The 14,647-nt window shown below is 45.3% G+C and overlaps 2 protein-coding genes across 5 annotated transcripts in view; one reads left to right on the top strand and one right to left on the bottom strand.

Annotated features, from left to right (window-relative positions):
• Nucleotides 1-4,429, bottom strand: part of LOC137368807 (zinc finger matrin-type protein 1-like) — a 233,908-nt gene extending 229,479 nt beyond the window's left edge. For 2 of the 4 annotated variants that reach the window (XM_068029027.1, XM_068029046.1), the window contains exon 1: nucleotides 339-1,060. The gene's annotated coding sequence lies outside the window, so the exon portion shown is untranslated. Of the gene's footprint in view, nucleotides 1-338; nucleotides 1,061-1,501; nucleotides 1,539-4,378 lie in introns of those variants that run through there. The other 2 variants (XM_068029041.1, XM_068029033.1) reach the window with 2 other exon arrangements.
• The window catches only part of LOC137368854 (DDRGK domain-containing protein 1), a 99,690-nt gene continuing 86,843 nt past the window's right edge, over nucleotides 1,801-14,647 (top strand). The window contains exon 1 of the mRNA XM_068029064.1: nucleotides 1,801-1,935. Coding sequence (XP_067885165.1) covers nucleotides 1,848-1,935 — 88 coding nt within the window. The 5' untranslated portion in view covers nucleotides 1,801-1,847. The remainder of the gene's footprint in view (nucleotides 1,936-14,647) is intronic.

Here is a 14,647-nt window from a genome sequence, read left to right as displayed (position 1 = left end):
ATTAGGGACCTAAAAGGGGATTTTCACATGGAGGCAGGAGGCATGGCTGAGCTACTAAATGAATACTTTGCATCTGTCTTTACCAAGGAAGAAAATGTTGCCCATGTCAGTGAAAAAATAGTTGAGACACTGGAGGGGCTATTAGAGAGGCTGGCTGTAGAGACCTGCTACCTAACCCGAACCCGACGGGACCCGACGACGTGTTGGGTTCGGGTCGGGCCCATCTTCCGGGCTCGGGTCAGGTCGGGCTGAGTCCAGATCGAGTCGGGTCGGTTTGGGCCGGACACACACGCTAAGTGCTCTGCTGGTAAGTATTAAAAATAAAAAAAAAAACTTACCTGAGCTGGGTGTCTGGGACAAAGCTGAGTCTGCCCAGTGAGCGAGTGACGTCACTATGTCGTCTCACGCATGCGCTGCAGCTTCTTGCAGGTTCGATGTCAGGAAGGTAAGTAAAGGGATGGCTGGGTCGGGCTTGGGTCGAGCCGACTAGTGGCGGGTTCGGGTTGGGTCGGGCTCTGGCCAAAATCTGAGGGACTCAGGATGGGTTGGGTCCGGCCTGCTGTGGTTCGGTTGGGTTCTTTATTCCAACCTAAAGCAGGCCTCCAGCTGGCTGTACTTAAAGTTGTTAAGTCACCAGGACCGGATGAGATGCAGCTAGTGGTCAGGATCTGGAATGCACTGCCTGAGAGTGTGGTGGAAACAGATTCATTCAAGGCCATTAAAAAAGAATTTGACAATTATGAAGGGAAAAAATTTGCAGGGCTACAGGGAAAAGGCAGGAAGTGGAACTAGGTGAGTTGCTCTTGCAGAGAGCTGACACAGAAAGGTCAGACCGAATGCCGCCTTCTGAGCTGTAACCATTCTATGTTTCTATGAAAAGTACTTCACTGGCTGTAAAGCCCTATGGCATATCCTATGGTCATGATAGTCTTTAATTTATGGCCCCTGGCTTTGTACTCCCTCACAAGTGAGGGAATCTACCCTATTGAACCCCTTGATTATTTTTAAAGACATCAATCAGGTGACCTCTTTAAGGAAAGAACCCTAGCTGTTCAGTCTTTTCTGAGAACTGGACCCTCTCAGAATTTAAGGAAAGAGCCACAGACTCATGTGTCTTTGCTGTGAATTGCACTCTCTCTTAGGTAAAGGAAAGAGCCACAGACTCATGTGTCTTTGCTGTGAATTGCACTCTCTCTTAGGTTAAGGAAAGAGCCACAGACTCATGTGTCTTTGCTGTGAATTGCACTCTCTCTTAGGTAAAGGAAAGAGCCACAGACTCATGTGTCTTTGCTGTGAATTGCACTCTCTCTTAGGTTAAGGAAAGAGCCACAGACTCATGTGTCTTTGCTGTGAATTGCACTCTCTCTTAGGTAAAGGAAAGAGCCACAGACTCATGTGTCTTTGCTGTGAATTGCACTCTCTCTTAGGTTAAGGAAAGAGCCACAGACTCATGTGTCTTTGCTGTGAATTGCACTCTCTCTCAGGTTAGGGAAAGACTCACATCCTTGCTGAGAGTCGGACCTTCTCTCAGATTTCTCCTCCCAAGCAAATGATGGCGCTATTAGCAACATGGGGATTCTCCACGCAAACTCATGAACCATGGCGTTTTTTAAATAAAGTCCATTGCCAAAGAAAAATCGGAAGATAATGATTCGCATTGAATAAAGATTTATTTGACACTATCAGAACTAGGTGAGTTAAATGCTGAACATGCATACAGCTGATTTGAGAGCAGGAGGCATTTCCAACCACATTCCCCCCACCCCCCAAAAAAAAAAATCTGCCAGGAGTGGTACCGGCCGGGGTGGAAGTGACGTCACCAGGGGCGGGGCCAGGCCCAGGTAAACATGGATCCCGTGTTGTACATATTGGCAGCTGCCATCATCGTGATTCTCATCTTGTTTGTGTCCAGAATAAGACGACAGGTGCAAAAAGGTACGAGACTTTAGTCCATTTCTTACAAAGTTCTGTTCCCTTAAAGTGCGAATGCGGAGCGAGATTGTTGATAAACGGCTGTGGAATGGAGAGAGGTCAGCATATCAACTGCAGGCACCGGAAGTCCTGCCTCCACGCACATGAGTGGCTAATGGAGGGCTGTAATCGGCGTAGCAGCCAGTGAATGGTCAGTCTTGCTGTCAATCTGACTAATTTGCACCAGTTGGAGAGGCTGGTCGGCTGAATGGCTTTTTCTTCTTGAATAGGGACTTTATTTTGATTTTATAAACCCATGTATGATTCTAAAATTTTTGACATCTCCCCAAGATATTGGCTGCTCTGATATCTGCCCTTAGCACCCTGGCACTTTGCTCAAGTCTCTGTTTTTCGAGTGTAAGTGTCTTGTTTTTTGAGCAAGTTTGTGCATAGGGAAGGGAAAAGTCAGAGTTGAGTTTCATTCTGTTCTCACCTGACTAAAGGGGGAAAATAATTATTATAATAAAAGAAAAATACTACAGATGCTGGAAATCTGAAATAAAAGCAAAGTGCTAGAAATACACAGCTTAATTATTATGCTTTCCAGTGATTTTATGGACCCACAACAGTGACTTCTCATTTACTACTGAAAGCAAGATGTGGATGTGAGCCCAATTTTGAATAAGTTAAAATAATGGCGCAGACACGATGGGCCGAGTAGCCTCTTTCCGTGCTGTAAACTTTCTTTTGATTCTAAGTTCTTTGTCTTACATTGCAAACATGTTTCTTTTTTCTAAATTATGCTTTTTAAACCAAACTTTGATTTACGGCCCTATTTACAGTGTTCAGTTTCTGGGGTAGGGAAAGGAGAAGTAGTTAGCCTTATTTGAATCTTTGGTAGAATGGGCAGACAAGTGGCAGGTAAAATCTAAAGCAGAGAAGTGATTTATTTTTAGTAGGAAGAAAGAGCAGAGGCAACATAAAATAAAAGGTACAATTCTAAAGGGGTTGTGGGAGCAGAGGGACATTAGGGTACATGTGCAAAAATCATTGAAGGAACAGAGGAAATATTCGTCCCCTCCAGCCTGCTCCGCCATTCAACTGGATCGTGGCTGATCTTCTACTTCCATGCCATTTTTCTGCACTATCCCCGTATCCCTTTATATCTTCTAATATCTACAATCTCTGACTCGAATATACTCAATGACTGAGCCTCCACAGCCCTCTGAGGTAGAGAATTACAAAGCTTTACCACCGTCTGAGTGAAGAAATTCCTCCTCATTCAGTCCAAAATTGCCTACCTCTTATTCTGAGACTGTGTCCCCTGTTTGGAGACGCCTCCGCCCTTCCCTCCCTGTTCCCCACCGCCCCCAGAAATATCCTTCCTGTATGAACCCCATTGAGTCCTGTAAGAATTTTGTATGCTTCAATGAAATCACCTCTCATTCTTTGAAACTCTAGAGAATACAGGCCCAGTCTCCTCGGTCTCTCCTCCGAGGACAATCCCGCCAGCCCAGGGATCAGTCTGGTGAACGAACCTTAGTTGCGCTCCCTCTGTGACAAGTATATCCTTCCTTAGGTTACGATATCAAAACTGTATGCAATACAGGTGCGGTCTCACCAAGGCTCTATCCAAACCTTCTTTACTCCTGTACTTAAATCCTCTTGCATTAAAGGCAACATACCATTTGCCTTCTAAATTGCTTGCTGCACTTGCATGTTAGCTTTCAGTGACTTATAAGATGGAAGGGCAGGTTGAGAAAGCAGTTAATAAAGCATATGGAATCCTGGGCTTTATAAATAGGGGCATAGAGTACAAAATCAAGTAAGTTATGATAATCATGTATAAAATACTGGTTTGGCCTCAACTGGAATAGTGTTAGGAAGGATGTGAAGGCATTAGAGAGGGTGCAGAAAACACTAATGAGGAACTTTAGTTACTTGGATAGTTTGGAGACGCTTGGTCTGTTCTCCTTGGAGAAGAGAAGATTAAGAAGAGGTTTGATGGAGGTGCTCAAAATCATGAGGGGATCTGGACAGAGTAGAAGGAAGGATTGAGAACCAGAGGACGCCGATTTACGATGATTGGGGAAAAAAAATCAATGACGACATGAAGAAAAGCCTTTTTTACACAGCTAGCGGTTAGGATCTGGAATGCACTGCTTGAGAGTGTGGTGGGGGCAGATTCAACTGAGGCCTTCAAAAGAGAATTGCATAATTTATATGAAGAAAACATTTTCAGGGCTACAGGGAAAAGGGAGGGGGGGCGAGTGGGACTAGGTGAGTTGCTCATGCAGAGAGCTGACATGGACAGGATGGGCTGAATGCCCTCCTATGCTGTAACCATTCTATTATCCTTAGCAGTTTGAGTATTGTGATAGAAGTCTTCTGGGAAACTACCTGCCCCTCTCATCAGCTTGAGTGGAATGTTCTAGAGATTAACTTAAAAACAAAAAAAGTCACTTACCACCAAGTTATGCTTTGTAGAATGCAATGTGGCAGTAGTTTCGTAGTGGATTGTGTATTTTCTTTTAATTCGTTCATCGGGTGTGTGTGTTGCTGGCAAGACCAGCATTTATTGCCCATCCCCAAATACCCTTGAGAAAGTGCTGGCGAGCCACCTTCTTGAACTGCTGCTGTCCAGGAGGTCTAGGTGCGCCCACGGTGTTTCTTTCCCTGTAGCGGTTTGATACAACAGAGTGGCTTGCTAGACTGTTTCAGAGGATAGCTAAGAGTCAACCACACTGCTGTGGAAAGTTGCATGTAGGCCAGACCAGGTAAGGATGGCAGATTTCACCCCTGAAGGGCATCAGTGAGCCAGATGGGGTTTTATCCAGTAGTTTTGTGATCATTACTGAGACTTGCATTTTATTCCAGATAAATTAATTAATTAATTGAATTTAAATTCCACCAGTTACCATGAACTTGTGTCTCCGGAGCATTAGTCCACGCCACTGGATTATTAGTCCAGTAACATTGCTACTACCCCCACCACCAAACAACCCAGTCAGCTGTATTTCGAGTCACAGAGTCATTTATGGCTCAGAAGGAAGTCATTCGGCCCATCGAGTCCATGCCGCCTCTCCACAGAACTATTCTGTCAGTCCCACTGCCGGCTCGATGCCCGTAGCCCTGCAAGTTTATTTTTCTCAAGGTAGTTTCTTTATTCTTGGCATGTAGTTATCACTGGCCAGGCCGCACTTATTGCTGATGCCTAGTTGTCCTGAGTGGTGGGCCTTCAACTTCAATTTGAACTGCTGCAGTCCTTGTGGCGATGTGCTCCCACAAAGGTCTGAACTCAACCTCTAGTCATGTGCTTAGTTTGAATTAAAACTCAAAGTTCTTCACTGTTAGTTTAAGATGGTCCAGGATATTATAACTGGTGACTTATTTAATGAACGGGAGGGAGTCTTGCACAGACACTCTCCATGTGGCACATGATGTTCAATGCTGCTCTGTTAAGTCAGTGTGGGATATTTTGTTACATGAAAATTGCTACATAAATTTACGGTTGTAGTGTGTTTTCTCCCCATGCTGTTTCTGTCGCTTAGCACTTTATATAGGAGTGTCCTTGAATCAGGGCCATACTGTGATGAGTCATTCCTGCCTGAATATATCACTACCACCGTCAGGACAGACTCGCCAGAGGTGGCGGCACAGTTTTATTTTATTCGTTCCTGGGATGTGGGTGTCGCTGGCTAAGCCAGCATTTATTGCCCTTGAGAAGGTGATGGTGAGCTGTCTTCTTGAACTGCTGCAGTCCATGTGGGGTAGGTACACCCACAGTGCTGTTAGGAAGGGAGTTCCAGGATTTTGACCCAGCAACAGTGAAGGAACGGTGATACAGTTCCAAGTCAGGATGGTGTGTGGCTTGGAGGGGAACATGCAGATGGTGGTTTTCCCATGCATCTGCTGCCCTCGTCCTTCTAGGCGGTAGAGGTCGCGGGGTTGGAAGGTGCTGTCAAAGGAGCCTTGGTGCTTTGCTGCAGTGCATCTTGTAGATGGTACACACTGTGCGTCGGTGGTGGAGGGAGTGAATGTTTGGCACCCCATCCACAATCAAGCGGGATGCTTTGTCCTGCGGTGTTGAGCTTTTTGAGTGTTCTTGGAACTGCACCCATCCAGGCAAGTGGAGAGTGTTCCATCACACTCGTGACTTGTGCCTTGTGGATGGTGGACAGGCTTCGGGAGTCAGGAGGTGAGTTACTCGCCGCAGGATTCCTAGCCTCTGACCTGTTCTTGTAGCCACAGTATTTATATGGCTGGTCCAGTTCAGTTTCTGGTCAGTGGTATACTGTCGGGAGGGAGAAGACCGTATATAGTTTCTGTACAGTGGTATACAGTTGGGAGGGAGTTGCCCTGGGAGTCCTCAACCCTACAAAATCTCACGGCATCAAGTCAGACATGGCCACGGAAACCTCCTGCTGATTACCACCTACTGCCCCGCCCCCACCCTTGGCTGATGAATAGGTACTTCTCCATGTTGACCACCACTTGGAAGAAGCACTTAGGGTGGCAAGCGCACAGAATGTACTCTGGGTGGGGGACTTCAATGTCCATCGCCAAGAGTGGCTCGGTAGCATCACTACTGACCGAGCTGGCTGAATCTTAAAGAACATAACTGCTGGACTGGGCCTGCAACAGGTGGTGAGGGAGACAAGAAGCGGAAAAAACCTGCTTGACCTCATCCTCACCAATCTACCTGTTGCAGATGCATATGTCCATCACAGTATTGGTAGGAGAGAGCACCACACAGTCCTTATGGAGACAAAGTCCCGTCTTCACATTGAGAGTACCCACCATCGTGTTGTGTGGCACTACCACTGTGCTAAATGGGATAGATTTTGAACAGATCTGGCAACTCAAAACTAGGCATCCATGAGGCGCTGTGGTTCATCAGCAGCAGCCGAATTTGCACTCAACCACAATCTGTAACCTCATGGCCCGGCATATCCCCCACTCTACCATTACTATTAAGCTGGAGGATCAACCCTGGTTCAATGAAGAGTACAGGAGGGCATACCTAAAAATGAGATGTCAGCCTGGTGAAGCTACAACACAGGACTACATGCAGGCCAAACAGCTGAAGCAGCATGCAATAGACAGAGCTAAATGATCCCACAGCCAACAGATCAGATCTAAGCTCTGCAGTCCTGCCAAATCCAGTTGTGAATGGTGGTGGATAATTACACAACTAATGGGAGGAGGAGTTTCCACAAATATCTCCATCCTTAATGATGGGGGAGCCCAGCACATAAGTGCAAAAGACTAGGCTGAAGCATTTGCATCCATCTTCAGCCAGAAGTTCCGATTGGTTGATCCATCTCAGCCTCCTCCTGAAGTCCCCAGCATCATGGATGCCAGTCTTCAGCTAATCCGATTCACACCACGTCCTGTCAAGCAATGGCTGATGGCACTGGATACTGCAAAGACTATAGGCCCTGACAAATTCCGGTAATAGCATTGAAGGCATGTGCTGCAGAACTGGCCACGCTCAAGCCAGGATGTTCCAGTACAGCTACTATTCTGGCATCTACCCGACAATGTGGACATTTGCCCAATTATGTATTGTACACAAAAAGCAGGACATAGCCAACCTGGCCAGTTACCACCCTAGCAGTCTGCTCTTGATCATCAGCAAAGTGATGGTAGGTGTCGTCCACAGAACTATCAAGTGGCATTTGCTCACCAATAACCTGCTCACTGACTCTCACTTTGGGTTCTACCAGGGCCACTCAGCTCCTGACCTCATTACAGCCTTGGTCCAAACATGAACAAAAGAGCTGAACTCAAGAGGTGAGGTGAGAGTGACTGCCCTTGACATCAAGGCAGCATTTGACCGAGTATGGCATAGAACCTGGCAGATAAGATAAAGGAGAATTCTAAAAGATTCTATAAGTATATTAAGAGTAAAAGGGTAGCTATGGAGAGAGTAGGTCCCCTGAAGGATCTATGTGTGGAGCCACAGGAAATGGGCAAGGTCTCAAATGAATACTGCTCGTCTGTATTTACCGTGGTAAAGGTCATGGAAGCAAGTGAGTTCAAGGGAGGGAACAGCGATATCCTGGAGCATATCAACATTACAAAGGAGGAGGTGTTGGAGGTTTTGAAGTGCATTAAGGTGGATAAATCCCCAGGACCTGACCAGGTGTGTCCTAGGATGCTATGGGAAGCAAGGGAGGAGATTGCTGGGGCCCTGGCAGAGATTTTTGTATCATCGTTAGCCACGGGTGAGGTACCTGAAGACTGGAGGATAGCTAATGTTGTGCCTTTATTTAAGAAGGGCAGCAGGGATAAGCCAGGGATCTGGAGGCCGGTGAGCCTTACATCATTGGTGGGCAGGGCGATGGCGTTGTCTACATGGACTTTAGCAAGGCCTTTGACAAGGTCCCGCATGGTAGGCTGGTCCAGAAGGTTCGAACACATGGGATCCAGGGTGAGCTAGCCAATTGGATACAAAATTGGCTTGGTGATAGGCAGAGGGTGGTAGTGGAGGGTTGTTTTTCAGATTGGAGGCCGGTGACCAGTGGTGTGCCGCAGGGATCGGTGCTGGGCCCTCTGTTGTTTGTCATATATATTAATGACTTGGATGTGAATGTAGGGGGCATGATTGGTAAGTTTTCAGATGACACCAAAATTGGTGGTATCGTGGACAGTGAAGAAGGTTGCCTATGGTTACAACAGGATATAGATAAACTGGGAAAGTGGGCAAGGGATTGACAAATGGAATTTAATGCAGACAAGTGCGAAGTGATGCATTTTGGGAAGTTAAACCAGGGCAGGACATATGCAGTGAATGGCAGGGCCGTGGGGAGTGTTGTTGAGCGGAGAGACCTTGGGGTGCAAGTTCCCTGAAAGTGGGAACGCTGGTAGACAGGGTGGTGAAGAAGGCATGCTTGCCTTCATTGGCCGAAGCATTGAGTACAAGAGTTGGGACGTCATGTTACAATTGTACATAACGTTAGTTAGGCTGCATTTGGAGTACTGTGTGCAGTTCTGGTCGCTGCACTACAGGAAAAATGTGATTAAGCCAGAGAGGGTGCAGAAAAGATTCACAAGGATGTTGCCTGGTTTGGAGGGCTTGAGTTAGAAAGAGAGATTGGATAGGCTGGGTCTGTTTTCCCTGGAGCGAAGGAGGCTGAGAGGGGCCATGGTAGAGGTATATAAAATTATGAGAGAGATAGATGGGGTAGATAGCCAGAGTCTGTTTCCCATAGGGGTGACTAAAACTAGAGGGCATAGATTTAAGGTGAGAGGGAGGAGGTTTAAAGGGGATCAAAAGGGTAAATGGCCCAACCAGCTGCTTCATCAATGACCTTCCTTCCATCATGAGGACAGAAATGGGTATTTTCACTGAGGACTGATGTCCGGCAAACCCCCCCCCCCCCACCTGCCTAGACTGAGGCACGTATTATTTCGCCACATGAACAAAAACTTAAAATTGCAAGCCCTGACTGGAAGGATATTAGCATTGTTTCAACCTTGTCTGGTACTATGAGGTCCCAATAGTTGCTTCCACAATGCACAGAAGTGGTCAGACCAGTTTTAGTCACATGACTAACTAGCTGTTGCAGACAATTTGAACTTCGAACAAAGGATTTTGAAAGCCATGTGCTCATGGAGTAAAGATCACTCCTGGAACTGAAGCAAGAATTATAGCCTCTCCTGTCTGTCTGCTTCCATCTCCTTCCCACGGAACTGAATCTTGTGAAAACACGTGAAACTCAAAGAAAGAAAAGTTTCCTACGTGAACAAGGTTTTAAGAAGACTACTGGGCCCCAATGAAAAGCAAGACCATATCTTCAATCAAGGATTACAGCGAGCTCGAGAAATATTAACAAGATATTGCCTCAAACTGTTCTGCTTATCTTTTCTTCTCCTTTCTGTCCGTATTTGCATGTGTGTATTGCGTATGCGTGCTAGCATGGGTGCATCGTATATCTGTAGGCGTTCACCGTATTAGAGTTTGTTTAAAGTTTCATAAACTTCATCATCTTTAAGCCACAGACAGCCTGTTTGTGCTCATATATTTCCCTTATAATTGGAAAGTTATGAACAAGGATTCACAAAGAGGGAGCTCAAAACACAGAGTGTGTTTAAAATTAAATCCTGTTACAATAAGACCAGGTGAAGATAGTAACAGACCCCTAGACACCTAGCTCACCTGGTTGTAACACTGTACAGTGTTCACCATTTGCGACTCCTCAGATACTGAAGCAGTCTGTGTCCATATGCAGCAAGACCCAGACAACATTCGGGTTTGAGCTGATAAGTGTCAAGTGACATTTGTGCCAAAGAAGTGCCAGGTCATGACCACAGGGCGGCACAGTGGCGCAGTGGTTAGCACCGCAGCCTCACAGCTCCAGGGACCCGGGTTCAATTCCGGGTACTGCCTGTGTGGAGTTTGCAAGTTCTCCCTGTGTCTGCGTGGGTTTTCTCCGGGTGCTCCGGTTTCCTCCCACAAGCCAAAAAGACTTGCAGGTTGATAGGTAAATTGGCCATTATAAATTGTCACTAGTATAGGTAGGTGGTAGGGAAATATAGGGACAGGTGGGGATGTTTGGTAGGAATATGGGATTAGTGTAGGATTAGTATAAGTGGGTGGTTGATGTTCGGCATAGACTTGGTGGGCCGAAGGGCCTGTTTCAGTGCTGTATCTCTAATCTAATCTAATCTAATCATCTCCAACAAAAGAGAATCTAACCATCTCCCCTTGATATTCAATGGTATGACCATCGCTGAATCCTGGGGGATACCATTGATCAGAAATGTAAACACTGTGGCTACAAGTGCAAGTCAGAGGTTGGGAATTCTGCGGTGAGTAAATTGCCTCCTGTCTCCCCAGTGCCTGTCCACCACCTACAAGGCATAAGTCAGGAGTGTGATGGAATACTCTCCACTTGCCTGGATGGGTACAGCTACAACAGCACTCCAGAAGCTTGACACCATCCAAGACAGAGCAGCCTGCTTGATTGACACCCCATCCACCACCTTAAACATTGACTCCCTCCACCACTGGTGCACAGTGGCAGCAGTGTGTACCATCTACAAGATGCACTGCAGCAACTCACCAAGGCTCCTTCAACAGCCAAACCCGCGACCTCTACCATCATGACAGACAAGGACAGCAGATGCATGGGAACACCATTATCTGCAAGTCCCTCTCCAAGCCACACATCATCCTGACTTGGAACTATATCGCCGTTCGTTCACTGTCGCTGGGTCAAAAACTTGGAACTCCCTTCCTAACAGCACTGTGGGTGTACCTACCCCACATGGACTGTAGCAGTTCAAGAAGGTGGCTCACCACCATCTTCTCGAGGGCAATTGGGGAGGACAATAAATTCTGGCCTAGCCAGCGATGCCCACATTCCATGAAAGATAAAAACTGAAAATAGGACTGAAATAGTGGCATCAGTTGATTGTGGATTTTCAAATGATATACCAAGGAGCAATTTTTTTTTAAATTTTAATTTCCGATTTTTGATTTTTCTTATCTGCTGTTAATTTAGCAACAGATTGTGCCTACTTTGTAAACTTCTAAAAATGGAAGAGAATGGAGCAATCTTAGTCAAATGTTGTTGATAGAACTCCTAATATTCTACCACCTGACATTTTGCCCATGCCTCACTGTCACAATTCCTATCCTTACCAGGTTCCGTGAGCTTCCTATCAACTAAATTCTAAACTATTTGACATTGCCCCAGTATACCTCAGCACAGAAGGAGACCATTCGGTTCATTGTGCCTGAACTGGCTCTTCTGAAAGTGTTGTCCAATATAGTCCCACACCCCAGCCTTTTTCCATAATCTTGCAAATGTGCCATCTTCACATGCATGTCCAGTTGCCTTTTGAAAGTTCCTATGCAATCTGCTTCCACCACCCTTTCAGCTAGTGCATTCCAGATCATAACAACCCTCTGTGCAAAAATAATTCTCCCATTTCCCATCTAGTTCTTTTCCCAGTTATTTTAATTCTATGACCATTTGCCAGAGGGAACAGTTTCTCCCTACTTGCTCTATCAAAACCCCTCATAATTTTGAATACCTGTATTAGAGCAGAGAAGGTTAAGGGAAGACCAAAGAAGAACAAACTCAGCTTCTCTAATCTTGCCACATAGCTGAACTTCCTCAGCCCTGAGATCATCCTGGTAAACTTGCTCTGTACCCTCTTCATTATTCCTAAACTGTGGTGCCCAGAATTATACACTACTACTGCTGAAACCTAACCAGTGATTTGTAAAGGTTTAGCATGACTTTATGACCAGGTGAGAAAGGGGTCTAGGGTTCCCTCTCAGACTTCACCTGGTCTTACCATAACAGGGTTTAATTTAAACACACCGTGTTTTTAGCTCCCCCTTAGTGAATCCTTGTTCACTGCTTTCCAATTGTAAGGCAAAGAAACCAGCACAAACAGGTTTTCTTGGGTATAAAGAAGAAAGGTTGAACTTTATTAACCTTAAGCTCTAATTTGGTTAACGCCTACGGATACACGATACACATATGCAGATAGAGACAGAAAAGAGCCAACAAAATAAAGTGGAAAAGTTTGAGGCAATATCTGAAGATGGTTTTGGTTACTGTTCTTGGAGCTCGCTGGAGAGTCCTTGATTGTAGGTAGGTCTTGCTTTTCATTGGGATCCAGTATTCTTATTAAACCTTGATCGATGTAGGAGACTTTTCTGTCTCGAGGTTCACGTCTTCAGTGGATTTGGAATTCTGTAAGGAAGAGAGGTCTTCTCAGTCCAGGAGCAAACAGTCTCTCCCTCTCAAATTGTACAATTTAAAGAAACCCAGGTTGCCCAGCAGCTTAGTCATGTGACTAGCTGATTTGACCACGTCTGTTTGTGGATTCGTCCATCTTAGCAGTCATTCTGGAATGTGAGCTTCCTCACCTTCAATGTCTGGTGATCAAAGTCCATTGCGGGTTGAATGTGTCAGGGAATAGTTCTTTGTCTCCACAAGCACTGTCTGTTAGTATGCAAATGTTTTTTCCAGCCACGGCTGATCTGTTTAACAAGTAATTTCCTTGCTCAGCAACAGTTTAAAATCAATGTTCATATGACAAAATTAATATGCCTCATTCTTGGTAGGTGGGGGTCTGCATGACAACTTCCTTGATTTTTGTATTCAGTCCCCCTATTTAGAAAGCCAAGGATCTCACGCTTTCTTAATCAACTTGCCTCACCACCTTCAGAGATTTGTGAATATGTACCCCCCAGGTCTCTACTTTTGCACCCCCCCTCAAAATAGTACCATTTAGATTATATTACCTTTCCATTTGTTCCTCCCAAAATATAACACTTCACATTTATGTGCACTACATTGCACCTGCCATATGTCTGCCAATTTTACTAGTCTGTCAGTCCTGAAGTCTGCTACAAAAGCAAAATACTGCAAATGTTGGAAATCTAAAATAAAGATAGAAAATGCTGGAAATATTCAGCAGGTCTGGCAGCATCTGTGGAAAGAGAAACAGAGTTAACGTTTCAAGTCTGTTCTGATGAAAGGTCACAAACCTGAAACATTAACTCTGTTTCTCTCTCCATAGATCCTGCCAGACCTTCTGAGTATTTCCAGTATTTTCTATTTTTATTCCTGAAGTCTGCTGCTATCTCCTTCCCCCTCTTCTATGTTGCCAAGTTTTATATCATCCTCAAACATCAAAATTGTACTTTTATACACTAGTAGAAGCCATTTATATATGAAGAAAAGCAGTGGTCCTAATACTGACCCTTGGGGATCCCACTGCATGTTTCTCTCCAGTCAGAAAAACATCCATTTACCACTGCAGTCTTCCTCCTATGTTTTAGATTAGATTAGATTAGATTAGATTAGATTAGAGATACAGCACTGAAACAGGCCCTTCGGCCCACCGAGTCTGTGCCGAACATCAACCACCCATTTAGACTAATTCTACACTAATCCCATATTCCCACCAAACATCCCCACCTGTCCCTATATTTCCCTACCACCTACCTATACTAGTGACAATTTATAATGGCCAAATTACCTATCAACCTGCAAGTCTTTTGGCTTGTGGGAGGAAACCGGAGCACCCGGAGAAAACCCACGCAGACACAGGGAGAACTTGCAAACTCCACACAGGCAGTACCCGGAAACGAACCTGGGTCCCTGGAGCTGTGAGGCTGCAGTGCTAACCACTGCGCCACTGTGCCGCCCCTTTAGCAATGATATACCCAAGTTACCACCGTTCCTTTCATCCCATGTGCATTTAGTTTCCAAATAAGTCTGATAACTTGTATTATATCAATTGTGTTTTTAAAGTCCATATATACAACATCTACTACACCACCTTCATCAACCTTCTGTTTAGTCAGATATGATTTTCCTTTATCAAATCCCTGCTGGTGGCCCCTTGTTAGCCCACGCTTCTCCAAGTGAGAATTAATTTTGTCCTCGACAAAGGGTTAGTATTTTCAATAAGGGCAAATTCAGTGAACTGGCTGCATTTTGCCACCTACCTGTAGTCTTCCCATTTATCATCTCGTCAGTTTGGTGGTGCAGCCATTTTTGACATCTACTCATTGAAGGAATTGCAACTGAGCGGTCATGTCTATTAGTAATCTGACCGTATTGCATCTCCCTGGGGAGTCCTTGAACATGTTCCTGGAATCGATTGTTTGACAGTTTTCTATAATGGTACCATGTTGGCTGTTAGCAGACATTTTTTGCTGCAGCAGTTCCTGTACTTATTCAGAGGTTTTCTATATGGT

The sequence above is a fragment of the Heterodontus francisci genome, chromosome 1 (assembly GCF_036365525.1).
Source record: "Heterodontus francisci isolate sHetFra1 chromosome 1, sHetFra1.hap1, whole genome shotgun sequence".
In the NCBI taxonomy this organism is placed as follows: Eukaryota; Metazoa; Chordata; class Chondrichthyes; order Heterodontiformes; family Heterodontidae; genus Heterodontus; species Heterodontus francisci.
The sequence above is the reverse complement of the archived record's forward strand: the minus strand, read 5'-3'. Positions and strand labels throughout refer to the sequence as shown.